General features: G+C 46.5%; 2 protein-coding genes across 7 annotated transcripts in view; one reads left to right on the plus strand and one right to left on the minus strand.

The window, feature by feature from the left end:
* The window catches only part of tnrc6c2 (trinucleotide repeat containing adaptor 6C2), a 56,567-nt gene extending 41,978 nt beyond the window's left edge, over positions 1 to 14,589 (plus strand). For 4 of the 6 annotated variants that reach the window (XM_036524094.1, XM_036524103.1, XM_036524129.1 and 1 more), the window contains 18 exons: positions 146 to 349; positions 727 to 893; positions 1,719 to 1,796; positions 2,250 to 2,307; positions 2,427 to 2,575; positions 3,311 to 3,457; positions 4,626 to 4,772; positions 6,474 to 6,593; positions 6,738 to 6,821; positions 7,426 to 7,654; positions 7,781 to 7,945; positions 9,065 to 9,253; positions 9,386 to 9,535; positions 10,102 to 10,209; positions 11,645 to 11,860; positions 12,376 to 12,449; positions 12,682 to 12,821; positions 13,051 to 14,589. In XM_036524094.1, the coding sequence (XP_036379987.1) occupies positions 146 to 349; positions 727 to 893; positions 1,719 to 1,796; positions 2,250 to 2,307; positions 2,427 to 2,575; positions 3,311 to 3,457; positions 4,626 to 4,772; positions 6,474 to 6,593; positions 6,738 to 6,821; positions 7,426 to 7,654; positions 7,781 to 7,945; positions 9,065 to 9,253; positions 9,386 to 9,535; positions 10,102 to 10,209; positions 11,645 to 11,860; positions 12,376 to 12,449; positions 12,682 to 12,821; positions 13,051 to 13,396 (2,771 nt within the window). In that variant the 3' untranslated portion in view covers positions 13,397 to 14,589. The remainder of the gene's footprint in view (positions 1 to 145; positions 350 to 726; positions 894 to 1,718; positions 1,797 to 2,249; positions 2,308 to 2,426; positions 2,576 to 3,310; positions 3,458 to 4,625; positions 4,773 to 6,473; positions 6,594 to 6,737; positions 6,822 to 7,425; positions 7,655 to 7,780; positions 7,946 to 9,064; positions 9,254 to 9,385; positions 9,536 to 10,101; positions 10,210 to 11,644; positions 11,861 to 12,375; positions 12,450 to 12,681; positions 12,822 to 13,050) is intronic. The other 2 variants (XM_036524112.1, XM_036524122.1) reach the window with 2 other exon arrangements.
* A 6,911-nt stretch (positions 14,590 to 21,500) lies between these two features.
* On the minus strand, positions 21,501 to 27,257 carry cd7al (cd7 antigen-like). Its single transcript, XM_036537129.1, has 4 exons — positions 26,967 to 27,257; positions 25,165 to 25,515; positions 22,458 to 22,561; positions 21,501 to 22,100 (listed from the first exon to the last, which is right to left on the minus strand). Exons 1-4 carry the CDS (start codon positions 27,019 to 27,021, stop codon positions 21,846 to 21,848), a joined length of 765 nt encoding a protein of 254 aa, XP_036393022.1. The 5' UTR covers positions 27,022 to 27,257; the 3' UTR covers positions 21,501 to 21,845.

Below are 27,257 nucleotides of genomic sequence, written 5' to 3' on the forward strand. Positions count from 1 at the left end.
CAGGCTCTGGCTTTATGCAGTTGTGGGCCCGGAAAAGCATAGAAAATGGCGAGGACGGATCGTAAACCCTGTGGAAAGGAGTTAATGAGAGAGCGTTTGCTCCCTGTGTGATGCTGATGGCTGATGTGCACCTCCTGTCCCTCAGGCTGGGGGGAGCTGCCCAACGTCCAGGCCAAGCCTGAGGCCTCCTGGGGAGAGCCAGCCTCCCCCGCTCCTGCTGTGGACAACGGGACGTCGGCCTGGGGCAAACCGCCGGGCGGCAGTGGAGGCTGGGGAGACAGCGGGCACGAACCCGCCGGGCCCTACGGCAGAGGCAGTGCGCCACCTGGATCAGCCCCCTGTAAGCCAGGTAACTCCCGAAAGCGGTTCACCACATTAGGCCTTCCACTTTCACTGGACAGAACGTTACCTTTGGAACACATGTACCATCTTGATTGTGTTCCTCAAGGTAACTGTACATCGGTATATACAGTCAGGCCATATTATGCAAGGCTGTTCATTTAGTCTATGTGAACAAGGAACGAGGTGTTACTTTGAACCACAGGAATTTAAGAAACCCAGTGACTGAGTCATTTGTTTTACTGCAGTGACACCTGGTGTCTGGTAGGTATTACTGCATCTGTCAGTGTGTCTGCAGCTAAATCAGTTTGCACAGCGTCATATCATTTAAAATATCCAGGGTGGCGCTGCAGTGCAGTGAACGTTCCTCTGCTTGCTCTGTTCCAGCCCCCAAATCTATGCAAGACGGCTGGGGAGGCGGTGGGGACGAGCTGAGCCTCTCGGCGGGGCAGTGGGAGCCTGACGACGGGGACATGTGGAACAGCCCGGCCTCCCAGGAGAGCAACTCCTCCTGCAGCTCCTGGGGGAACCCTCCGAAAAAGGGGCCGCAGAAGGTGAGGAGTGTGTGTGTTTGGGGGTGTGTGTGTGTGTGTGTGTGTGTGTGTGTGTGTGTGGGTGTGGGTGTGTGTTTGTGTGTGTTTGTGTGGGTGTATGTTTGTGTGTGGGTGTGGGTGGGTGTGTGTTTGTGTGTGTTTGTGTGTGTGTGTGTGTGTGTGTGTGTGTGTGTGCGTGCGTGCGTGCGTGCGTGCGTGCGTGCGTGCGTGCGTGCGTGCGTGCGTGCGTGTGTGTGGGTGTATGCTTGTGTGTTTGTGTGTGTGTGTGTGTGTGTGTGTGTTTGTGTGTGTGGGTGTATGTGTGTGTGTGTGTTTGTGTGGGTGTGTGTATGTTTGTGTGTGTGTGTGTGTGTGTGTGTGTGTGTGTGTGTGTGTGTGTGTGTGTGTGTGTGTTTGTGTGGGTGTATGTTTGTGTGTGTGTGTGTGTGTGTTTGTGTGGATGTATGTGTGTGTGTGTGTGTGTGTGTGGGTGTGTGTTTGTGTGGGTGTGTGTTTGTGTGTGTGTATGTGTGTGTGTGTGTTTGTGTGTGGGTGTGTGTGTGTGTGTGTGTGTGAGGCTGCTGTGCATGGGGCCCTAGAATGGCATCCCTTTGTATGGCTGCATGCTGTAGTACAGAGCAACTGAGTTTTTTTCACTACATTACAAGAAATGCATTTAGCAGATGCTCTTATCTAGAGCAACTTCCATCACAAGGGAACAGAAATGTATCAACCGAAGTTGAATCGTGCCAGACCTGGTTAAGAACATACAAGCCGGTCTGTGCGTGCATGTACAATGCCATTCTGAAACTGAGATTCTCACTTCTCTTTTCTCTCCTAATGAAGGGGAAAGGGCCCAGCAAGCAGGATGATGCCTGGATCATGAATCGCCTGATCAAGCAGCTGACTGACATGGGCTTCCCAGTGAGTAGACACGTGGTAACAGCAGTGCCAACAAACACATCAAGGCAACACACTACAACCTGCATGCAAACACATTACACAATATTACATTCTTTTAGCAGACGGCCTTATCCAGAGCATGTTCTTGCACCAAAGAACAGAAGTGCATGCATGTTGAAGGAGCAACAGTGTCAAATCAGGCTAACAACACTCCCAGACTAGTGAATGTACACACATCACCATACATCACAGTCACTAGATCACAGAATCCGAACCACATTGTGATACTACACATAAAGTAAACAGCAAGAAATACAAGTAGCAGGGTCTGTATGATAACGTTCAGTGGTGTCCTCAGGCCTCCATACACGGTTCAGGATAAATGCATCTGGTTTTAAAACATCATTAATTGTGACTGTGGTTTATATAGTAGCTCCTTTGCTCCTTTGGTAACTGCTCCTCTGTCATCTGCAGAGAGACCCAGCAGAGGAGGCCCTGAAGAGCAACAACATGAATCTGGATCAGGCAATGAGTGAGTGTCCTGGACTCGATCCGCACCTCGGTCACTGTTAGCGTGTTCACATTTTTCCAAATGGGGGCGGCAGGAAATGTCCTGTGTATTGATCTGACCTGCGACTGTGTGCATCGTAGGCGCCCTGCTGGAAAAGAAGACGGAGCTGGACAAGCGGGGGATGGGAATTTCTGACTACAACAACGGCCTGGTCAGCAAAGCACTGAGCTGCCGGCCTCCGGCCATCTCCAAAGAGTCCTCCACAGACCGAGCCCCCTTCCTCGACAAGGTAGTAGGCGCAGCATTGTGGCATGTGTGGGAGTGTGGCATGGTGCTTAGATAGCAAGGCTTGTAAGATAAGATAAGATAGAACTTTATTGATCCCACAGCGGGGGAATTCACTTGTCACAGCAGCATTAAGACAGAGGTAGAAAGGCAAAAGTGGCAATGTGCAATAAGTTAAAACAAATACAAAAATACAAAAGAAAAAGCAAAGAAATATATATATATATATGTATATATAAGAAGTCAGAATCAATAAAATAAAATGGTAAATATATGTACATTAAAAGTAAAAAAAATACAGTGCAGAAATGAGCCCTGAGTGCAACCTATATATGATCAGTGAAGTAGAAAATTGAGAGCTGCACCATAGCATTGGTTTACTGAGTGATGGGGTGTATTGCCCAATGGTAAACAAGTGGTTGCAGGTTCAGACCCACAGTAAGGCACCACAATGCAGGGTGGAGTGCTCGCAAACCACATTTACTGAAGCGGTTGTGTACACAAATATGTGAAATGCAAGTTATGGGGGGGGGGGGTCACACCCGATGAGGCTTCAACGTACAAAAAACGGAATAGTAGCCTGCTTTGCTAAGAATCGAATCACTCGCAGTTGCACACCAGTGAGATCTTACACAAACATACGTTCAAGCTAGTACATTCGGTTTGTAACTGCTTTGCAGCAGCATTGTCTAGAAAGTTCCTGAGTGTCCGTGGTGTCCTTCTTTCTGTCCCGGTGCAGGATGGCGGCCTGGCGGAAGATGCCCCAACCTCACCGTTTATGCCTTCTCCCAGCCTGAAGCTCCCACTGTCCAGCACTGGCCTCCCCAGCCAGGCCCTGGGGGGCGTCTCCTCTGGGCTGGCCATGCAAAACTTGAACAACAGACAGGTGGGTGTGACTGTCAGGACCGCTCTGAACGGGATCGGCTGGGGATAAAAAAAAAAAAAAAAAACGGTGCCTTTTCAAAAGGGTGGTCATTGAAATGATCCATAAAGAAAATCAAGAGTTACCTAAAGGAAAAAAACAGTGTGGAAAATGTCTCCAGTCAGATTAAAGCCCGAGCAAGCTCCTGACATTTGTTCTTTATTGCGGTAATCCTGCCAGGAGAGGCTCGGTGAGATGAGGTCGTTTGGTTTCCGTCAGATCCCTGGGAGCCGGGCCCACACAGAGGGTCCTACAAAGTTACAGCGCTCAATACAAGTAATGCCCTCTAATCCCATCTACCGCACAGCCGGCCAGACACAGAGAGAGATCACACATTCAGACAGCTGCCTTTTTTTATGACCCAGCTCTAAGAGTCCTCAGTTCTCTCTTCAAGCTTCTCCATCTCTGCCTTTTCTTACATGATTTCTTTTTTTTTTTATTACTAACGCCTTCTGTCTCTAAATCTCGCAGCGCAGTGAACTTTGCGATCTCAATCTTGGCAAATGTAGTAAGGCTCATAGGGCTGGAAATGTGGCTGCATTGTTTTCCTTTTGTGCGCGTTCAGTGTAGGGCTCCTCCGCTGTGATTGCAGTCCTTGATTTGGAAACCCCAGACTCAAGGTTAGAGAGCAGCAGTCTAGATCGAAGACATAACGCCAATGCCATTCATCACGGCCGGTTCTCCAGGAGAGCCCTCGCTTTGTCGTGTTAGATTAAAGGCCGGCTGGAGATAAATTGACCCTGATAGAGAAATTATGAACGGAGAAAGTCGCCAGCCCAAAGCTCAGCGCCACTGACTGCTGCCATGCCTGCTCTGTGATCAGTCAAGACGGCATGTTTTCTGGTGACGCAAGGTTACACCCATTCCTTCAGCTGAAATGAGACAGGACAGCTTGGTTCCCTCCTCCAAACCCTGCAGTTTTAGAGTGATTAAATGTGCCTTCCGCCATGCTTTGAGCATTGTAATAGATGATGCAGAGGAGAACGGTCGGGTCTGTGCTATTCAGTGAGCAGCCTTGTCCGTTTGTCCCGCTCTCTGAGAGGATGGGGCCAGGGAGCGTGGGATTGGCTCTGTCCCCTGTCCCTCCCTGTACTCAGCCTGTGGCCCCTCCCTCCCTTCCTCCCCCTTGCAGATGCAGAGCGGAATGTTTGGCAGTAGCGGAGCAGCACAAGCCCGGGCCATGCAGCAGCAGGCTCCTCCCCCTCAGCCGTCAGTGCCGCCACTCAACTCCTCCCAGCCTAATCTCCGCGCTCAAGTGCCTCAGTTTCTCTCCCCTCAGGTCAGCACCGCCCGCCCAGGCCACCTCCGTCTCTCTCTCTGTCTGTAGCCTCCTTCTCGCTTCCTCTGGAAAGAGGTATCGCGTATGGTTGCACCTCGCTCCACCTGAGTGGCCAGCTGGCCTCTCGGTTTCACCGCGGTTAAGGGCGTGTTTCTTTCACCACCGGTGAGGATGATGCACATACATAAAAAAATCCAGTGACCTGGAAAGGAAGAGTCTTATAAGGAAGAAAAGGGAAGGGAATCTCAGTTGGTAACATGGTTAGCACTTTGAATGTCCATTCCTAATTGAGCCTTTCCAAGGAAATGTGATCAAGGCAAGGAGTAGTTTTTATTAATATACTTCCATTAGCTGGGCGATATAGCCGTCGCAGTAAATTGAATAGCTATTTTTAGCGCAATAACAACTATCCCCGGTATGTGGTTTCTTCCCGTATTTTTTCCCCTTAGTCATACCTGATGTGGGAGCACACCTCCAAATTTCAGTGAAATGCTTTCGTATCTATTCAACATTGAATAGATACGCGTGGCATTTTTTCCCCCGGGAGCATTTCACATGGCCTTGGAAAACTGGAGTTGTGCTCCCACATCAGGTATGACTAAAGCGAAAACAATATGGGAAGAAACCTAACGCCGCATGTTGGGGATAGCTGTTATTGTGCTAAAAATAGCTATTCCATGTATCGCAATGGCTATATCGCCCAGCCCTAATTACAGTTAGTTTAATTGTTGTTACCATAACACTCCTAGTAAATGGGTGTCAGCCTTTTGGTTTGGCTTCGGCAGTGCTCTGGTGTTCTTTCACACTCACGATCACATCTGAAATACATTGGAAAATATTATGATTCTCAGCAGTGAAGATGTTACTGCCATGGTGACAGAAACCAGCTGATGTGCCCTGCAGGGGAAGTGTTTTGCATGTGATGTCCATGATGGGAGTGTTGTCATGTATTTCAAGAAGTCATTAATGGTCAGAAGAGACGACCTGCTCCTGCCATACCGAAAAGGCTAACAGAGCCTGGCAAGAGCCACATGCTGAATGCTTTTGCTTGGAAAAAGTAACCTCTCCACTTCTGTGTATGGGCTCCTAATGTTTTGCTCTGAATGTAATTTGTAAATGTGAATGGGGTACTTCACACCTGTACACCTTCACACGGGCGGCAGTGTAGCATAGTGGTTAAGGAACAGGACTTGTAACCGAAAGGTTGCAGGTTCGATCCCCGCTGGGACACTGCTGCTGTACCCTTGGGCAAGGTACTTAACCCACAATTGCCTCAGTAAATATCCAGCTGTATAAATGGATAACATTGTAAAGAACTGTAACCTATGTAAGTCGCTTTGGATAAAAGCGTCTGCTAAATGAATAAATGTAAATGTAAATGTACCTGTTGACTGGTACCCAGATGTGCCCCAGCAGGTAGCCTCGTATAAAGCCTCACCGGTTCATTTAAAGCTGAAAATTGTCAGTACTGTCCTTCTAGTCATAAGTTTGCTTAAAAAATACAAAATTACTTTTCTCAGGTGATAAGCAATTGTTGTTCTTCCCGTAAGATGTTTTCTGATTTCTTTTTTCACTTTTGTTTTGAGCTGGAGTGGTGCTCCGAACAGCAAAAGGTGTGATTTGTGCAGTGCTTCGGTGCACATCACCTTGTACTCACTTTTTTTCCCCCTCTCAAATGTGTTTACTCTTGTCTGCTTCCAGGTTCAAGCACAGCTCTTGCAGTTTGCAGCAAAAAACATTGGTCTGAACCCTGCACTTTTAACCTCACCAATAAACCCTCAACAAATGACCCTGTTGTATCAACTACAGCAACTGCAAATGGTAAGCCACGGGCCTGTTCTGCACAGACTGTTAAAACGTCACAGGGCTGCGTGTTTTAGCATTGAGCGCTGCCGTTTTCTCCAGTGCTAAGCCGTTTGTCACGCAGAAGCACCCTGAGCTTAATGAAGCTGTGTCTCTCCGCAGGCCTATCAGCGTTTACAGATCCAGCAGCAGATGATGCAGGCTCAGCGCAATGTCTCCGGACCCGTCAGACAACAAGAGCAGCAAGTGAGTGACTTCCCCCCCGACCCTTTGCCCGGTTCACTTTTTGTCCACCTCTCACTATGACCCCCCACCCCTCTTCTGGCCCCTCTCGCTGGCTCCTGAACATGACGCAGAAAGTAATAGTACTGTCACAGTGGCACAAAAGGAGTGGACTATTGTAAAAAAGTAATAAAATCACTTCAACCTCCAGTTTCATTCTTGTAGCCCACTTCGTTGTGTTAGCTGTATTTGCTGGTTACATTCCATTTATACAAGGTACTCATATGTATGAGTGAATATACTGTGTGTGGAACTGACGCTTATCGTGATTTTTTTGGGGGGGGTGGGGGGGCATTTTCAGCACTGCGTCATTATGCATTTCACATTCTCAGAAGTGTGTGCAGTGCGCAACAACAGGGGAACTGGTGGTCAAGGGAAAGAAAAAAAAAACTGTCACTTCTTCGACCCATTTCTCTTGGTAACATATTGCTCGAGACAGATTCATCTGAAACAAGACCAGTTTCCTCTGAAATCCCCCTGGTCACGCACGTTTCCCGTCACAAATGACTCATAGATGTCTCCAGGTTTTTTACGAGCCTCTGTGCTGTTGTCCGCTCCCTCCCCGCAGGTTGCACGTACAATCAATAACATGCAGCAGCAAATCCAACAGCACCAGCGTCAGCTGGCCCAGGCCCTGCTGATGAAGCAGCAGCCGCCCCCTCACTCCGGCCTGCAACCCAACGCCGGCAAATCAGCCCTGGACAGCTTTCCACCCCACCCCCAGGCCCCCGGCCTGTCCGACCTGCAGACCAAAGAGCCGCAGTCTTCTCCCAACTCCTACACCCCGTACCCACTCTGTAAGTGTGCCCCGCGCGCTCCACACCCCCCACCCCCCCCCGCCTCCGGCGCCTCTTCCTGCAGCCAGTCACAGAGCGTTTCTTTTTCCATGTTGCAATGTTCCTATTTGTTCCTGTCACCCTCAGCTGGACTGAATCCAAACATGAATGTAAACTGCATGGAGGTGGGGGGTATGTCCATGAAGGACCCTCCTCAGCCTCAGTCCCGTCTGTCTCAGTGGACGCACCCCAACTCCATGGAGAATCTATCGGGCAGCTCCTCCCCTCTGGAGCCCAACCTCAACAAGCACGGTACGAGGAGCACGCGGGCCTCCGCCTGGTCTCGCATAAAAGCATAACACACGTACGCATACACAGACATGCACGCAAACCATATGTGTGCACATTCCCAAATGTGCAAAAAAAAAAAAAAACCAAAACACGCGTACGAAAATATACACACGTAAACACCCACACATGGGTGTCCATACGTGACTGCGCACATGTGTGCAAACAAAATTGCCACACAAGAACTCGCACACAATTTATCTCTCCCCCTGTGTGTGGTCACGTCCAGAGTCTGTGACTGTGGGTATGGAGATTGTCGTGATACCGTGGTTTTTTTTTTTTTTTTCTTCTTCTTCTCATGGTAAACAGCTCTCTGCATCACGAGGGAAAGTGTTTTGTAACCGCCAAATGGAGCAATGTGCATGCTGAAACGCCTGAAGCGGTTGCGTGGTGCCGCCTCGTTTGGGGATCGAAAGATGAAATCAGTACCCCGACCTCGCTTTTTCTTTGATACATCACTGATATGAAGCAACGATCGGGCAACGGAGCGCGCTCTGCAGTCGGTGGTCACGTGCGCGTGCGGCGTGAGCCCCTTTGTTAGTTTGGCTTTGCTCTTATCTGCTCGCAATGTCCTTCACTTCCTTCTGCTTTCTTACCAAACCGTACAGAGGATAAATACTCTTCATGCATCACCAGGCTTGCTCTCGACCGGGGCAGTGAGATGTGTTGTGTAAGCACTTTAGTTTCACAATGAGGAGGACGAGGCGCGCTCTCAGGTGTAGTTCCTCTGAGACGCGACTGTAGGTTTCTCGCGTTCGTAGCTCGCTCATTTGTTCTCAGACTCGCGAGGGCCTCTGAAAAGTGCTGTTTTGAGCACAATGGCCCCGGAAGCCTCCTACACCTCCCCGTGGGGAATAAAACGCAAAGAGAGCGAGGTTCCTTTAAAATCAGCTCTTTCACAGTTGTCAGTAGTGCGGGTGCTTTTGCGTTCGTCCTTGGCGAGGCTCGAGTTGCTGCGCGGATGCTGTGACGTCTCCTGGTCTCTCCCTGTTAAGTGTCGTACCCCGTCTGCCGCGGGCTAGCTCAGGCAGCACGCTGTCTCCCGTGTCTCTGTGGCAGTGATGGGTGTCCTCTGTCTCGCAGGTGCCATCCCAGCCGGCCCCAACCTGGCGCTCCCAGGGAAGCCCCCCATGGACGACTCCTACAGCCCCTACAACCTGATCCCCAGCTCCGAGTCCCCCGCCAGCCCGCTGGTGCCCCCGGACAGCTGGGGTCAGGGCAAGGGCGCCAACGACAAGATCTCCAACGGCACCAACATCAACTGGCCCCCGGGTATGTGGGAGGGGACCCCCCCCCCCCCCCCCAACAGCTGGCACTGCAGCAGCGTAAAAACCCCAGCCACAAACACTTTAACCACATACAGGGAGACCGTATTCTGTGCTCATCCTCTCCCTTCCTTTGCAGAGTTCTGCCCAGGGGTGCCCTGGAAAGGACTGCAGAACATCGACCCGGAGACTGACCCCAACATGACGCCAGGAAGCGTTCCCAGCGGCCCCACCATCAACACCAACATCCAGGATGTGAACCGCTACCTGCTGCGAGACAGAAGTGGAGGTAAAGGGGCCAAGGGAGAGAGAGAGAACAGGACAGATGGGTTGAAGGGGGCGGGGTCTGTTTTTTGTTCACTCCAAGAGATAGAGCGTAGTTGCTCAGAGCTTTTATGCATTTACTGAAGGAAGTAACATTCCTGTACTATAAAGATACATGGAGGAAAATTTCAGTTGTAACCAGGGTTTTGAGTTCACGGTTTTCCACAGTACGTTCTCATGGAAGCGAGAAGAGACGAGTCTTCAGTGTTTGTGCTGCGTCAGTGGTATTTATGATTGATTTAGAAAGTTCTTTCCCTAAATATGAACATTCTTTCCGTAAATGTGAAAATAATGATGTGATTGGCAGTAGACAGTATTGTGAGTCTGGCTGTGGGTAACCTATCCCAGCTCACCTGCGGTGTGTTCACTACTCAATGCCCCTGGGACTTTGGATTTTCTCTGCAGAAAGCACAGTCAGAGCCTGTGAACTGCGATACAGTTTTTATTATTTTCTGTTTTCCTTTTTCCCCCCCAACCCCCCCTTTTGTTTTTTTTTTGTTTTTTTTGTTTGTTTTTTTGGGAACACCATAGGCACCTCCCCAACATCTCAGAATGGCCCACTGCCTCCCTCCAGCGACTGGCCAGTCAGTGCCTACACTAGCTCGTTCAGTTTGTCCTCCCCGGACGCTGATGCTGAAGGTACAGCCCCCTGCTGACCCTCCCACCCCAGTTCCTGGCCCATGTCCTACGTGCCACTGTAGGAGTTGCCTCACTTACCCCCACCTGAGTTTGTGTGTGCTTCCCACCAGGCCTCCCCTTTAACTGTTCTCCTGATAAGTGTCCTCAGTGTTCATGAAATATACCCCTTCTGTGTACCCAGATCATGGCTGACAGTAGCAATCCCAGTGTGTAATGGGATGCAGTGGCTCACCACGCCCATGTTTCCAGTTACCATGCAGGTTGTGCTGCTCGTCAGTTACACTGAGACCTCCTCACGCACAGGGTCAGGATTCTCACCAACAGCAGTGTAGCATAGTGGTAAGGAGCAGGGCTCGTAACAGAAAGGTTACCAGTTGGAGTCCCCGCTAGGGCACTGCTGCTGTACCCTTGGGAAAGGTACTTTACCCAGAATTTCCTCACAAATATCCAGCTGTATAAATGGATAAAATTGTAATCTATGTAAGTCGCCCTGGATAAGAGTGCCTAGTAAATGACAGTGCTTTAATGTAATGTAACTCTAGACTCCCGCTTCCAAGGGGCTCAGCTGGCAAGGGGCTCAGCTGGAGTGCAAGCTGAGCTGTACTGCCTTGGTTTCTAAACATAGACCACTAGAAAAAGTTTACTTTGTTGGGTGGGTGGTCAGCCGGGGGTTCTTCGTCTCGCCGTTCTCAGAAGCCCTATGATTTTTCAGTTGCTTGCGAGCTGCCGGGAGAGTTTCAGCATAGTAGCACCTATCCTCCAATTGGCAACCACTTCGCTGTGGTGCGTTGTGGGACTTGTAGTGAAAATTAGCTGGCGGCTTTTTGTCCAAATGTACCAGAGGAGTGCGTTCGTCTTCCTTCAGCACTCCTGCACAACTGCAGGTGTTGTCACGGTGAGACGAACATACCGTGCGGTTAGCGATTCCAGAAAGGATTGCTTTGAGGCGTGATTGCTCAGTGAGGCGTGACACGGGGGAGCATATTAGAGAAATAAAGGGAACGATGGGTATGAGAGGACCTGCTGGCATGGGCAGAAATGTCACCCATGGGCGCCTGTGTGCTGTTTTTCCCCCCTCCTGTGACATTCTTGGCTAGGCAGTTCTGGTAAGCAGACGCCAGCTGTGTTTAACGCGCAGGTGTGGTCCACATGTGTCCTTGGGCTCTCAGATGCAGCGCACAGGAAACCGACGCGCCCTGCCTTTCCCTTACCGTCAACCTGCATGAATAATCTCAGCCGTCGGCCCCAAATGGGTTTCGCACTGAGGAGGCCTCAGCGGTTACGTTCGGGGGTTGCTTTTCAGAGTGAAACTAAGAGAGCGCTGGGCTGTGCCCGCCACATTTGGACCACATCTTTCTGTGTCAGCCTTTGGTAGGCGATTTCCTCCCTTACTCCTCTGCCACATTAACCCCCACCCCTCTTCTCTGCCCTGCAGGTAAGCTGTCAGACCTGAAGTCCACCTGGTCCCCCGGGCCGATCTCCCACACTCAGGCTTCACTGTCCCACGAGCTGTGGAAAGTGCCGCAGGGTCCCCGCAGCACCACAGCCCCCTCTCGCCCCCCCCCAGGCCTGACCAACACCAAGCCGTCCTCCACGTGGGGGGGCAGCGCGCTGGGCCTGGCACCCGGCTGGAGCAGCTCCTACACCTCAGGTACGGAACCGCCGCTTGCCCTCTGTCAGCCTTTGGCGGAAAAACAGATCACGGTAGAAGCTGTGAAGTAGGGGGTTGTTTTGAGAGGTGTGACTCAGGCTTTTCTTAGATAGGTGTCACAGGCAGGCGGACCCGGGGCTCATCAGATGTGGGGTGTTGTGAACAGCACGCCCTGCTCTGGTTTTAGGGAACCCGTCACACCAACTGAAATTTTGAGGTTTACCAGAACAAAGTCTTATACCTGCTCTAAAAAGACCCCGAGAGAGAGAGATATCTTGTTACCGTGTTTGTTTTTGTAGAAACTTGACTTTTAACGGAGTCGGGCGTGGTCAGAGTAGGCCGCCTCTGCGCCTCTGCACCTGCAAGGCTGAGTGCAGCATGGTGACCTCGATGTTCTTGTGCTGACCTTTTTCTCACCCTGTGTCTTCCATTTTGTGTCTTCTGTCTTCCCTTTTCTGTCCTTTTTTCTCTCTCTGTCTCTTCCTCTTTTCTGCATCTCTGTGCTTTTCTCTTAGCTGGCACCACATGGAGCACAGACAGCTCCACCAGGACCACCAGCTGGCTAGTCCTAAGGAACCTCACCCCCCAGGTACGCTCTGTCATACCCCTCTGCCACTGCAGTACATACCTGCAGACTGACTGTGTACGCCTGCAGGATGAGCTACTGTAGAAGGACCATTGACTGTAGACCTGCAAAGTGAGCAAGTGTGAAAAGATTGAGCCTCGAGTATAGACTTTAGAAAGACTGAGTATTGAGTATAGAGAAGTGCAGAGGGAAGGCCTGCCAGCGTAATGGTGTGGTTGCTCTCCTTGTGTTGCAGATCGACGGCTCGACTCTGCGGACGCTGTGCATGCAGCACGGCCCCCTCATTACATTCCACCTCAACCTGACCCAGGGGAACGCTGTCGTCCGCTACAGCTCCAAGGAAGAGGCGGCCAAAGCCCAGAAGTCCCTGCACATGTACGTCCTGGCGTCCGTTTATCTGGCCGTTGCCCCGTCTGCTCCAGTAAGAGGAAGTGTGACGTGTCGGAGGCAGATCGCAGACAGAGTTTGACGTAGGGTTTGGGACCATCAGGGTCGCCGGAAGTGTGAGCTTTGTGTCAGTCAGCCTGACCTCGCATGGGTGTGAATGCGGGCAGATGAGTGATAGGACCCTGCCTCAGACCTCCTCTCCTCTGTCCTTCCACAGGTGTGTTCTGGGAAACACCACCATCCTGGCAGAGTTTGCCGGGGAGGAGGAAGTGAACCGATTCTTTGCACAAGGTCAGTCCCTGACGCCCACCACCAGCTGGCAGGCCAACCCAGGCACCAATCAGACGCGGCTGGGGGGGACGGGGGCGTCGCACGCCATGGGCCACTGGAACAGCAGCGGGCTGGGGGCCGCCAAGGCCGGCAGCGACCTGCTGTGGGGAGGGGTCCAGCAGTACTCCAGCCTGTGGGGACCCCCCAGCGGAGAGGACGCCAGGGTCATCGGGAGCCCCACCCCAATCAACACGCTGCTTCCTGGGGACCTGCTGAGCGGAGAGTCCATGTAGAAGAACAGATTCGCGGCTGAAACGAGCGCGAGAAGGAGCAAAAACCAAGCAAATCATGTGACGATAATCAGTATCAATCTGAACTGTGAACCAGCTGTCAGCGGCTGCTGACCCTCCCCTTCTCTCTTTTTTTTTTTTTTTTTAAAAAAGCATTTTTCCGTTTTTCGAAGGGTTGGGTTCAAGTGTTGAAGTCAGTTTCGGCTTTGTAGAAGTGAAACAAAACCACTACAAAGGAGAGACAACCGTGTAGTGATGCTTTTTTTTTTTTTTTTTTTTTTTTTTTATAAGGAACTGACATTCATCGTGAAGTGTTTTTAGAAGAAGTGAAATAAGAAGCTGCCATTTTAACCCCTTGGCCCCAGACACCTCATGACCCCCCTCCCTAACAGAGTCTCCTCACAGCTCCTCTCAAAACGGCATCATTCCGAGCAAGCTCCTGGCCTAGGGAATGGTTCAAGTACTTTTATGTTGGTTTGTTTCTTTCTCAGCACTAATATTAGCCTTAACCGCTCTCCAGCCCAGGTCCTTCTCATGCTTTTTACATACTGAAGAAATTGATGGAAAATTGCACAGTCCCATTTCTGAGCCAGCAAATGGAACGGAAACCAGTGTGAACAACGTTACACTACAGTAAGACGTCTGTCACCACGGCATCCAGCTCTTACTGTAGTTTTTTTTTTTTTTTTTACTTAAAGGGATTTACACTGCTGTTTGTTTCGTATATTCAGGCTGTTTTTATATCTATTGCAACATAAGCTGAGAGAATATTATTCAAAACATGTTAATCTGGCTGAGGGTGCGTGTGCCTGCGTGTGTGTGTATGCGTGTGTATGTTCGTATAGGCGCTTATTTGTACGTCTGTCAGTGAATCCATATACCACTGTTCTACGGAACTGTAAGAAACACTTCTTGAACCATACCACATCTTGTTTAAGGATTACTTGCTGTTCTGATTTCATTTGATTTCTTCAATCAAGTCCTCAGCCTCATGTAGTCCACCAGTTTCTGGAAAAAAAAAAAACCTTCACCTTCAAGTGATGTGTTGTGCAATATATGCCACAGACTCTTCCGTCCACCGTTACTCTCAACAGAAGCTGGTCACTTTTCGTTTCGTTCGTTTGTGTGTTTCACCAACTTTTGAACTGCAGAAACCCTTACCCTCCTGCCTCCCACACCCCCCCCCCACCACCCCCCACCACCCAAACTGTTGAGTGAATCCAGTGCAAAAGTGGAATGGATGCAAACAGTCAGGCTTCAGTCTGAAACTACATGGACTCAAATCTACAGGCTGAATGCACTTCCTCAGTCCACTCCACAGCCACGCTCAACAGGGACTGTACCGGGGGCGGGGGGGAGAAGTGGGCAGGAGACCTGGCACAATACCAAATAAGAGGTGTTTCTTATAATGCAGTAGATAAAGGGTGTTCCTTGCATTTGGTACAAATGTACGAAAAAAAAAACTGTTTTTAAAAGGGGTGGTTTATTATAGCACTTAACAAGAGTGAAAAGCTCAAACTGCAACGCCAACAAATCCAGAAAATGGAGACGCAACATTGAAAACTGAAAAAAAGCAAAGACTAAAGGAAAAAAAAAAATCTCTCAATGGCATCTCCTTGTTCTTTTGTACTGTATCTGTATTTGAAAAAAAGAAAAAAAAAAAAAAAAGACAAAAAAAAAACAAACACTTTTTTTTTCCCCCATTTTGTGGTGTCCCTCCGTGGCCCAGGGACCGGAACGGAACTTGAAAATGGTAGCAGAATGAAGGGAAAAAAAGACTTATCTGGCAAAAGCCGAAGCGTCTGCTTTTGGGATAATATCAAAGTAAATATCACTGTTACTCCAAAATGTTTAGCCTTCTTGTCTGGAGACGCTAGACATGCAATGTTACACGGATCCTGCAGGGGGCCCCGTCGGAAAGGCCCCGCCAACCCTGTATGATAGTTTGGCCATTGAGTGCCTATCTGCTGTGGAGACTGTGGCGTGCAGTGCCGTCCCATTCTGCAGCAGTGCTTCCCCCCCCTCCCCCGGGCAGCCGGCGCCGAGCCCGACTGGACCCTGAGCCCGGATTGGAGCAGCTCGGTCAGGACTGGCCAATCAGTACTACTGCGCCAGCGCTCGGCCTGCTCTCAGCTTCTGCCCTTCCCTCACTCAAAGATCACTTTAGCTGGAAGTTGAGACAGTCACGTTTTTTTTTCTGGAATCACCAGTGTTGGGTTTTTATCTTATTTTGTCGTTGTGTTCGTGGTTGTTTTTTTTTTTTTTTGGTTTTTGTTTTGTCGTTTTTTTTTTTTTCCCCGCGGTTTTTTTTTTTTAATCTCCATGCAGTGGTCTTCAAAGGTAGCTGCTTACCAGCCCTTCACTGCTCTGACGCAGAAACACTTTGGTAAGAGGTGCCTCAGTGAGCACAGCCTGTGTGTAGGGTGCAAACGGTGATGATTGATACTACAGATGTCTGTGTCCTTTGGTTACCCCTGTATTGTTTGTGATCATGCTTTTGTGTTAAAACAGTGTTTTTGTAGTAAGTCCTGGTGGTACCTTGAGGTGTGTAGGCGGGGTGAGGCGTAGGCGCCCTCAGATCAGTGGGCGTAACCCCCCCGCCCCGGACCCCCATCCCCATCCCCCAGCTGCTCCGCCTGCTTAATGTGCTGTCCCCTCCTGCCTCTCCCACCGCTGCAAGCCCTCCTCAAACACAGTGCGTAGCCTGGTCCTGCCAGATCCCCCTCTGGCCTGCTTCACCCGGTGCTTTACGAGGAAAGGCACAGAGCCCAAAAAACACAGCGGGTTATTGGTCTGACGCGCTTTTCTAAGAAAACCCACACAAAGGAAAAAAAAAAAAAAAAAAAAAACAGAACAGACTCAGAGCTCTGTTCCTATGCAATGACGTTGAGGTGTGTGATCAGCGCCGCCCCCTGTGAAGAAGTGCCAATCCGCATTCAGGAGGCAGCTTCCCCCACCCCACCCCACCCCTGAGTGTGGGACACGCCCCAGTACCCTCCAGCTCTTACACACGACCTTCTGAAAAACTGGGGTAGACCACGAAACTGTCATAAATACATGTGTGTATGTATGTATACACGTTCAATCAGGTGTTACACAGGTGGGGTCTTCACTGTTTACTTTTCTGAACAATGTATCTTACATCAGCTTGATCTCAGGGCAGGGTTAAAGAAACAAACATTTCTGTTCGAAAAAAATGTGGTTAATGCAGCTTCCTATTTTTTGCGTTCTTGTGCGTGGAGTTGTAGAACTTTCTAGAAGAGTACACTAAGGACACGCTGGGGGTCGGCACTGGTGAAGCAGATTACACAGAGCTAGGCTATGTCAGAGGGGCAGGAGGGCAGCATTTTGGGGGGGGGGGGGGGGGGGGGGCCTGATGTGTCCTTTTCCCCAAAAGGTGACCCCCGCAGAGTGCAGGCAAGGGGGCCCTGCTGTGTTTTTTACGCTGACGTTGGAAGGCAGACTTGATTCCATGTAAGAGATTGTCTGGAAAACATATTTCCTCTCACAACTCCCTCTCGCTCACCTTGTCCTCTGGCAGATGAAACACTTTGGGTTTCAGAGGTTTAGCGGTAGTGAGAGGGGCAGGTCCAAGATGGCCACCCTCGCATTCCCTCGAGTCCCGCGTGCCAACACGATGAAAACTCCTTTTTTTTTGAGCTGTTTTTTTTCTTTATGAAGTGGTTTGCTCGGTGAGGCTGCAGCTCCCATATTCCATTGAGTTTCCTCCTCTTTGCTGCAGAGCACTTTTATTTCCAGTTCCTCGGCACTTTGATTGACACTGTGGGTGATGGGGTGAGGGGAGAGCAGGAGGGATCTCGGTCAGACGGGTAACACCTCATCCTAATAATTGAGATAATCTTGCTTTCATAGGGAAGACCCCTTCAAGGAAAAAAAAAAATAACATTAACTAAACGGGGATTCCAGTAAGGTTAGGTGCACTGTAAATGGGTTATCCCGGGTACATATTTTTTATACCAAAAAAAAAAAAAAAACATTTTAGTGTCATTTTTGAAGTTTGACAGAAAATAAAATTAAATATCTATAATGTATGTGTTTCAGCTCCGCACTTCTAGCTGAAACTTTTCTGGTCTCCAGGCCTTTTTCTTCCCCAAACGGCATGTTTTTTTTGTCCTCCAGGAAGGAGACGGCAGACCAGGATGCCTTTAGGGAATGCTGTATTGATCGTATTAATTTCCTCCCGCTCAAAGCGGATTCGCAGAACTGTACATTTCCACAGACCCAGCTCTGTGTGGGCCCACTGTATCAGCAGACTTTCCTCTCCTGACGGGGGGGGGGGGGAGAGGGGAGGGGGGCAGAGGGGGGACATGTTTCAATTGGTACAGAGTCTTAAGGGGGAAAGGCGATCTTCCGGAGCTTGTATCCTGAGTGACACTAGCAAAAATCACCATTGCCTGTTTCTTAAAACTGCCTTGCTCCAAGCTCAGCCTGTGGCCACATGGTACTTGAGAATGTCCTGTTGGTCGCAGTTCCAAAGCGTTCTAAGTATTCCAGCCGCTATACCAGCCCAAGAGGCGTTCTCAGCTGCTCCACTCTAGCGGTGTCCGGTAGCACAGCACCGATGTCGAGGATTCCAAGTTCTGAAACGTTCCCTTCACAAGTCTGGGTTTTAATGCAACTGGAGAGAAACTATGTGTACTTCCCTCCCCCCCCCCTCAATCACGTACAAGGGGCAAGGGCCGGGTGAGGATATGCAGACACTTGGAAAATCAAGTGGGGAAAAAAAAATCTCCTTGTAAGGGCCTTGGTAGAATATGCACGTGGTGATTTCATATACATACATGTGTGTTTGGAAGCATACATTTTCTCACAACTTATCATTAGGTCCTCCTCTCTGTCCCCCCAGCCCCAACCTCACACTTTTCTCTACAAAACATACATTTCCCAGAAGAGATCATAAACATATCAAAACAAAAACAAACAAACAAAAAAATATATACTTGAATCGAGAAGCGCCAATAATGTAATGTGAACACTTTTTGTAATTATTTTGTCTGACTCGTACACTTCCGAGCTTTTTGACAACACCAATTCAAAGTTAAAAACGATAGTTTAAAAAGCAGAAAGATTGGAAAGAAAAAATGCAAAAATTTTCATTTGTTGTATGAAAGTGTTTGCACAAAGTTGTGTGTATGTGTGTGTGCAAACAGTCACTGTGTGCTTACGATATGTCCATTTCTTTATGTTCAATATGTGTTTTTTTTTTTTGTTCTTGCTTGTCAAAAAAATCTATTATGATAAATATTGTTAGTTTCTAACGTTGCACTGAGTGTCTACTGCCCCTCTCTCAGCTCATCGTACTGAGGGGAGATTGTGACAATTCACGTGTTAATGTTTACTCAAGGACTTCATGAGAAAATAACGTTTTTTTGGTCTGTAAGATGTTTATCTACCTTATAGTGGCTTTTATTGTGGAGTAATCCAAACGGATTATAATTATGAGTATTGCACCATTTTTCTTTCAATTATAAACATGTAAAAAAAAAAGTATAAAAATGTTTAAAAAAAAAAATTAAAAAGAAAAAAAGAAGAAAAAAAAAATCAAAGAACTGTGGCCATAGATTGATGTAGATGGACTAGAACTCTCCATGTTCGAACCATGGAGACACTGAATGAGATGTCAGGAGGTGAGTTTGTTACGAGACTCATCAGAGGTGCCTACCTTTTTTCTGTTTTTCGTTTTTTGTTTGTTTTTTTTTTGTTTTTTTTTTTAGTAAGGCCACCTGTCGTTTACAAACGTTTCATTATTCTGAAGTTCAAGGAAAAGGAATTTACTTATGGGAATGTTGGAAAAAGCAAAGGATGAATTCTCTTCCATCAAATGAATTAAAAAAAACTTTACAGAATGAAGATTTATGCTACTTTCAGAACTCTGGGATTGATCAGTGTTGCGTTGTATTTCACATTTAATTTTTATTTTGTTGATATTGATTTTATGAACTTTCTAAGCCTGTATCTTTCAATTTTGAGTTTCAGTTTTGTTTTAATTTGTAAAAGAAGACATAATTTGCTCACTATCTTGCACACACAAAAAAGTGGATAATGTCTCAGGAAAGCCAGGATTCCAGAGCAGCGACTCCACGCCATTTAAATGTACATTTTATGAGAGAAAAAGGTTAATGAAAAAACAACTCCAAGCACTGAAGGTTATGGATTTACGAAGAAGAAAATGACCTTTGTTTCTAAATCCGTAGCAGTTACATATTTACCAAATAATGGACTCGAAATGAACTTTAAAAAATGGAGTGCTTTATGTATAAATCTATATATTGAAATTGCTTTACATTTTAAACAAAATGATCAATGGTTTTGATTGTTATGACAGTGAAATAACATACAGCTGCTGTATGTTTTAAACTCTATCGTATTTTCTTAATGAGGTCCCTTCCTGTAAGATTCAGGAGAATTGTGCATTACCTTTTCTTTCCTCTTCACTGTCTGTCATTTTCTCCATTGTTGTGGCAGGTATTAAATGAAAAAAAAAAAGATTTATGAAAAATGTGTTTTCTGCTACAAATTAGGAAAAAAAAAAAAAAAGCTGGTTTTAAAGGATCGTGATCTATGCACAAGTGGGAGGTGTTGTCAAAGCCTGCTTCATGGCTCATCTCTCTCCCTGGGGTTCAGGGTTCATTCTGTAGGGGTGTGTTTTTGTAGTGATCAGATGCCATGTTGTCCTCCCCCCCCCCCCCCCCCCCCCCCTCCTCCCCAGTTCAGACGAATATTGCATTACATCGTCATGCTGTGTATTCCTAAACCAATGAGCTTTCTTCACTCTGCTAAAGCACTGTGGCTTTTCATGAAAGCCCATTATTTTCAAGTGTGTCTGTTCTTTTATTTCAGTAGGAAGGAGTGTGGGGTGGCAGTAGGTTTGAGCTTTTTGCCTTTTGTTTTGAAATATTAAGGAAAATGTCTGTACTGAGATTCAAAGAAAAAAAAGTCGGTGGCTTTTGTTTTTTCTCTCTCTCTCTTCTCATAGAATGTGATTGTTAATGACATGCACCGAAAAAAAAATGTTTTCATGAACTATGGAGCTTCTTTCAAAATATTAATAAATGACAGTTTTTTCTTGGCTGTGGAAAAGTGTTTTGAATGTTTGTAATGACTTCTGGTTTGTATTTCTGTTGAGGATTTATGTTTTGGTCCTGGAATTGCACCTTTTTCCTCGCTTCTTTATGTGCTGTCCAGTGTTTAGGGTTAGATTTTCTGCCTCCACTCTGCTGTTTTACGTGTTGGAAAGATGGCCAGACTGGCACATCTTTCTTAGAGGGCAAAAGGTCTTGCACGACACTTAGTGGATCTGCTCTTCCCAACAGTACACATATTCATCTCTGTAATTTCTAAAACATCCCAAAAAAAAAAAAAAAAGCTGTGCTCTTTCATGCTTTGGGGAAACTGATAGACCACATGAATTCTTCCTTCCTCTGCATTACACGCTTAAGGAAAGCACCAGAACGGCTCTCCTCCCTCTCATGGAGTCGGAATGGCAAACGTCAGCACATGAAACATGTCTGAAGAGGAAGTTGATCATATTTTCTAAGGAATTAACAATACCCGTACAATACAATATCCTACTGAGCAGGAAATACCCTGGGAGTCCCATACCAGTGGACTTGCCAGCCATTCCCTGCTAATGACAGGGCTAATGGTCATGAGGAGTGATTACCAACTGGTGATTCACTTCTAACTTGAAGTGTCTTCCTTTCCATCAGTTCCATATATAGTAATGACATTTCATAGTTTCAGAAGTGCAAGTTTCCATCTTTCATTAATTATTTCTTTCGGTTATATAGATACAGCTTTCGATATTTGATGGTTTAATGTGGTACAGTGTGTGAAGGCTATCAGTGTTTTGTGTGGGTGTAGTCAAATGAGGGGGTCTATACTGAGATTTAAGATGAAAGTATGTTCAGAACAGAGTTTCAGTTCCAGTCAGTGTTTCCTATTAGAGTTTTATTTCAGATACATTTTTGAGCATTTTTGCTGTAAAAGCAAGTCACTTAAAAAAGCTATGAGGTAACAAAATAGCTTTCTGCATTCTGAATCCTTTTTTTTAACCTCTTGAACACTTCAGGCAAAGCAGGTGGGATCTGAACTCTGAACACTTGCTCCTCTAAGGGCCTGCGGGGCTTATGAAAGTTGTCACCGCAGCTCCCAGCAGATGCTAGCGCGTCTTTGCTTCCCATTTCTTGACAAACAGGAGGTGGATGGTGAAAAAACGGACACCAGTCCGCAGGCTGACGCTCTCTGATAAGGTCTCTCAGTCTAGGGTGTGTCTCTGGGTTCATGGTTTTGCTGTGCCGGCACAGTCGGCAATCCTGCAACATGGACAGTGACAGCCGGGTCTTTGGTTCTGCGCTCTGGAGGGAACGTGTTCTGCAGGCAGCCATGCACTTCCAAAAGGAGGCTGGGGCATGCGAAGGCGGCGTCCCGCTCACTTCTCTTCCCCCGACGTGGCGCTGGACTGCAGAGGGAGCCGCGTCCCTCTGGGGCTCACGTAGTGGTTTTCCTGCCTCTGCTTGATTTGTGGGTTGTCATTCATAGAGGCGTACATGGAGTGGTCTGTTTCCTCCTGATGCAGGGTCTCCAGGTGGCTGCGGGGGGCTTTTCCGTTAGCCGGCTGAACCCCTGCCATTTCCTCATATATAGGAACCAGGGTTTGCGGTTTTCTTTGTTTGCATGACTTGCACTGAGACCAAGAATGGAAATATGCAAATGAGGTTGCAAGGTTACAAAAAAGTAGTTTGCATTTGTCATTTTTTGTACATTTGAAATTTTTTTTTTTTTTTGTGAAATGTGGCAATGGTCATGGGCTCTTGTTAAATGCTAACCCATCTTGTCAAATGTGAGATGCTTACAACCAACCAGCCTTTCATCCAAGCATTTTGAGGTGCTCAAACTTATGCCCAGCTATTGCCGACGTCGGTGTTTGCTTGAGGGTGTGATTTTGAACAGCTGTTCCGTGGGAGACCGTGTGCCTCAGAATTCTGTTGTGTAATGGTGACTGAATGGTGATCAGTGCAGTGGTTTGGCTGGTTGTACTCACACACTGTGTCGCACCCAAGCAGATGAGAATGAGAAGGAGCAGGCCCACAGCTGCAGAGATGGCGTACAACAGAGGGGGGTAGCTGGAACAACTGCAATGGATACCTGTGGCAAAAAAAAGCCACATCACATACATGATTCACTGACTGAGGGATATACAAGCACTCAGATACCTGTGTGAAAAAACAGACCTGCAAGTTAGTTATATATTACATAGTAGGAACTGTTTTTTTTGATGACCACAGTATGTAGGTGTGATTGCAAAGCATTTGAAGCAGGTCATCTTTTTCACTTTTCCAGCATCTAAGTCTTCATCATAAATAGAATTGTGTTCTTTTAGCATCTCAAGGATTTCCAGAGACTAGAGAGAAACAAAACGTCAACTGATCATGCGTTTCATAATTTAGGCAGAGAGTGGGTATTGGAAATGTAGCTGTTGAACTCCTCTGATTTCCAATCGGTCATTCTGGAAATTTCCCAAGCCAGAGTTTGAGGAAGTGCACTCCTGACCAACATGCCCTGAATTTCCCTTGTGAATTTCTGCCGTCCGATATTTACGGACCACTGCCTGACTCGTAATAGTTTCACTCAGAAAACAGCTGTGACTCCTTGTGATGTTTGAGTTAGAGGAAGCACTAAAGAGTGTGTGTAGTGCAAATGTGCTATACCTTCATTTGCCATTTCAAAAATGTCTGTCTTGAACACTTATGTGCAACCCTGCTTTTTGCTTCTTTGTTTGTGCAGAAGAGCCGAGGTGAGATGAATGCGATTCTCTGACACTTGGTTATTTTTTGCAGTGAAGTGGGTGCCATTTGCAAGATAACCACTACTCCACTGACCAGATAAGCAATTCACAGGTGCCTAATGACTCGCGGTGTGTCTGAGTGCACTGCATTGGAAAAGTCTGGCCAAACTATCCATCCCTATCCCAGTGGAATAGTGAATTTGCTCTCACACTGTGGGCTCCTGGTCATTATAAACTGATGGCACATCTGGGGTTGAACCCGAACTGTAGGACTCAGCCTTACCAGCTGAGCCACTCAGGAGATCCATCTGCCTTGAACTTAGGTCCTGCCCAACTGTACTAGGTAGAAGTGGAAATTATGACTGAACACAGGATTTTGAAGAATTATTTTTAAACACTTATCTCCATCAGTTAATGTTACAAAGGGGGCTTACTTATACTCTTACAAGTTAAATTTGATGGAAAGTCACCAAATCAAGTCCCTTCCCATTTAAGTCCCTTCCCTTTGCCTATGTTCATGTGTGTGAATAACAAAAGGGAAAATGGAAAACATGATCTATACATAATCATAACATAATCCTCATACATAAATTATAGATATATATGTATATATATACACTATATGGACAAAAGTATTCGGACGCCTGACCATTACATTGTAATGACATTGTATTCAAATACATATACTTTAATATGGAGTTGGTCCCCCTTTTGCAGCTATAACAGCTTCCACTCTTCTTGGAAGGCTTTCCACAAGATTTTGGAGTGTTTCTGTGGGAATTTATGCCCATTCATTCTATAGAGCATTTATGAGGTCAGGCACTGATGTTGGACGAGAAGGCCTGGCTTGCAATCTCCGTTCCAGTTCATCCCAAAGGTGCTCGATGGGGTTGAGGTCAGGGCTCTGTGCGGGCCAGTCAAGTTCTTCCACACCGAACTCATCAAACCATGTCTTTATAGTTCTTGCTTTGTGCACTGGGGCACAGTCATGTTGGAATAGAAAAGGGCCTTCCCCAAACTGTTGCCACAAAGTTGGAAGCATAGCATTGTCCAAAATGTCTTGGTATGCTGAAGCATTACGATTGTCCTTCACTGGAGATAAGGGGCCTAGCCCAAACCCTGAAAAACAGGTGTGGCCAAATACTTTTGTCCATATACTGTGTGTGTGTGTATATATATACACACACACACACTAGGGTCCAAAATTATTGGGACACCTGGGCATTTTGTGGTAAGTGTGGATGTGTCCATGTAGCTATTAGTTTTATCACTCGAACCTAATTTATGGTGTGGCGAAAACAGTTACATGTTTTGGCAACTATTACCATTTTTAAAACATCTCTTTATGTGGTTGGCACACGATTGCCTGATGACTACCCTTATTTCCAACATTTAATAATATGTATGACATTAATTCTGCCAAATAAACTGACAATTCCATGACATTAACTTAATTTTAAAAGGTACCCACATACTTATTGAGTGCAGACAAGTGAACAAAAATGACCATCACTTCAATTAGGCCTGACTGAATGTTGCCCTGCCCCCTAATTGAACACTCATGCTGAAGCCTATATAAACCTAACAAGGTTGTAACATGGTCACAGAAGATGAAGCTGAAATTGACATAAATATGACTTTCCCAATGTCTGATGGAATATGCAGCAAAAATATTGTGGGTTTTCAGAAAAAAAGTGAGTGTCCCAATAATTTTGGACCCCAGTGTATATATATATATATATATATATACATATATATATATATATATATATATATATATATATATATAATAACAGGTATTAAAAAACAAGGCTTGCTTGGCTCTGTTGCGCCTAGGAGCAAAAACTCAAAACTGTGAAGAGCACTTTTCTCCTACAGAGCCCAGTGTTTCATGAACAAGTAACAAAGTGCACTCTAGTAATACTTCAGTTTTTGTCATTATCACTCACCCCCCCCACCTTACCTTCTACTTCAACAAAGAGAAAGAACGACTTCTTGCCCGCCATAAACTCGTCTTTGGGATGCCCATTATAGACAAACTGGCAGTAGTACAGTGCCGTGTCCTTGCGCTGCAGCTGTGAAATGGTCACGTTGAGCAGATTTGCGCTCAGGCTTCCGTGGACGTGAATGCGGTCCTCGTCTGCTGGGTCCATCACTTGTGGCCGATCCGAGAAGAACATCACTTCCTTCTCTGGCCCCAAGCCTGTGCGTTTCAGGTAGAGGCCGATCGGAGGGGTGCCCTTCTCCCCCTGCTCACAAGGGAGATCTACAGACTCCCCCTCCTGCCGCCTGAAATAGAGAACGTCCTCGGACGCTGGAGGTACGAAGGTTGGGGTCAGTCAAAGGGATAGATTTTTTTTTCCCCCCCAATCCCATAGTAATGTGGAGCTCCTGTAGTTTTTTTTTTTTTAACTGTTTTAATCCAGGCAGAATCTCATTTGTTGGAGCTGACATTTTTAAAGCACCTATACTCTGGCAAAAAATGCTTTTAAAAATTTGACATAGCTATGTCTTTAATTGCAACCAGCTGTTTTTGCCAGGGTGACGATTAGAATAGAATAGATTTTAATTTGCTATCCTTTGCCTTTCTTTCTACAATTCAAATAGAAATAGGGCAAACTGAGGACATAACAATCCTGGGTAACCAAAAAAAGTCTACATGATTGACCCATGGCACTTAATTTCTAGTTTAAAGTGTGTATATAATCCTTACCGAGATGTGAATATTGTAACGCGGGGAGTGAAACGTAAAGGCAGACGGTTTCTAAACTTCAGTGGCACAGCAGACAGTCCAGATCATAAACTCACAGTTTAGAGTTCACGAGTACCTTGCATATTCAGATCGTAAATATTCAGCATGAGGAATCTGGCTGTCTTTGACGCACCTTTTCATTATTTTCAGGAATTTATTTCGATAAGACACAGGCAGCATGGGAAAATATCAGACACTCCCATTCATAGGTATTGGCTCATTGATACAACAGAACTGTGGAGAGCAGGTTCAATTTCACTATGAAGGAGCAACTCTTACAAGCACAAAGTCTTTACTGGGATCTAAAAGTATATTGTTTGTTCAGACCCCTATAAATTGAAGTACAAAAGTAATGTCTACAGACACTATAAATATTGCTGACAGTACATTTGGTAGTGATGGAATGAACATATCCAAACAATATTATTGATAACATAATACTGTAGACCCAAAAATCAAGTGTTGATTCTAAGCCACTATTAGTGTTCCCAAGAATAATTTCACAACAAATTGTCTTGCCAGTACACTTCTTAAACATTATTTACATGAATTCACAATCTTCTTCCAATCATGTGAAGAACTTAAGTATGACTCATAAGGAAATCTAATTTAGGTGCTATACAAAAACCGAAATACTGGGGAAAAGGAAGACTTCATTGATCTGGCAAATATATGCTTCAGTATGGTCTTCAGAGACTTCATGTGAATGAAACCACCAGGTGCCATTATTTCTAGTCGATTTTCAGATTTTTTGGACTGTATAATTATGAGAATATTTACTTTTTAAAATTGCAAGGAGAAACTGACATAAAGGATCCACAGATCAAAGACACAATGCTGAAACGCTTCTCAAAACTGACCATCTGAAAGTGTTTCCCATTTACACTATATTTGACAGGAACAGTAACGCGACCACAGTGGAACCGTTTTGTGACGGGTCAGATGTGGGTCAACAAAATGATTTCAACCCAGATGTACCCATTCCAAATGGGGGGAAAAAAATGTTAACTTACCAAATATTATAGGCATGACAAGAAACATCCATAGAGCAAAACGAAGCATCTTCATGACTTTATTCTTGAAGCTAATATTTCTTTAATGAATGTTTGCAGTATCCTTAGCACAGAAAACCCAGAGGTGTTTAAAAGTACTGATGAAAATGACAGTTACAACTGAAATACAAGTATCAATACAACTGATAGTTATACCACCAATAGGCAGCTGTGAGAGCTGCGTTGTGAGGAGTTCTGGTGACTGACTCAGTCTTGAAGGACTGCTCTTAAGCAAACCCCACCTCAAAACCC

Source organism: Megalops cyprinoides, chromosome 1 (assembly GCF_013368585.1).
Source record: "Megalops cyprinoides isolate fMegCyp1 chromosome 1, fMegCyp1.pri, whole genome shotgun sequence".
In the NCBI taxonomy this organism is placed as follows: Eukaryota; Metazoa; Chordata; class Actinopteri; order Elopiformes; family Megalopidae; genus Megalops; species Megalops cyprinoides.

Bases quoted from the DNA above. Each gene is read 5' to 3' on its own strand.
- cd7al (XM_036537129.1), bottom strand. From the start codon at position 27,021: ATGAAGATGCTTCGTTTTGCTCTATGGATGTTTCTTGTCATGCCTATA. The intron at 25,516-26,966 runs GTAAGTTAACAT...TCGTACCTCCAG, and splicing joins TGTCATGCCTATAATATTTG to CGTCCGAGGACGTTCTCTAT. The intron at 22,101-22,457 runs GTGAGTACAACC...TCTTGGTCTCAG, and splicing joins GCTTGGGTGCGACACAGTGT to TGCAAGTCATGCAAACAAAG.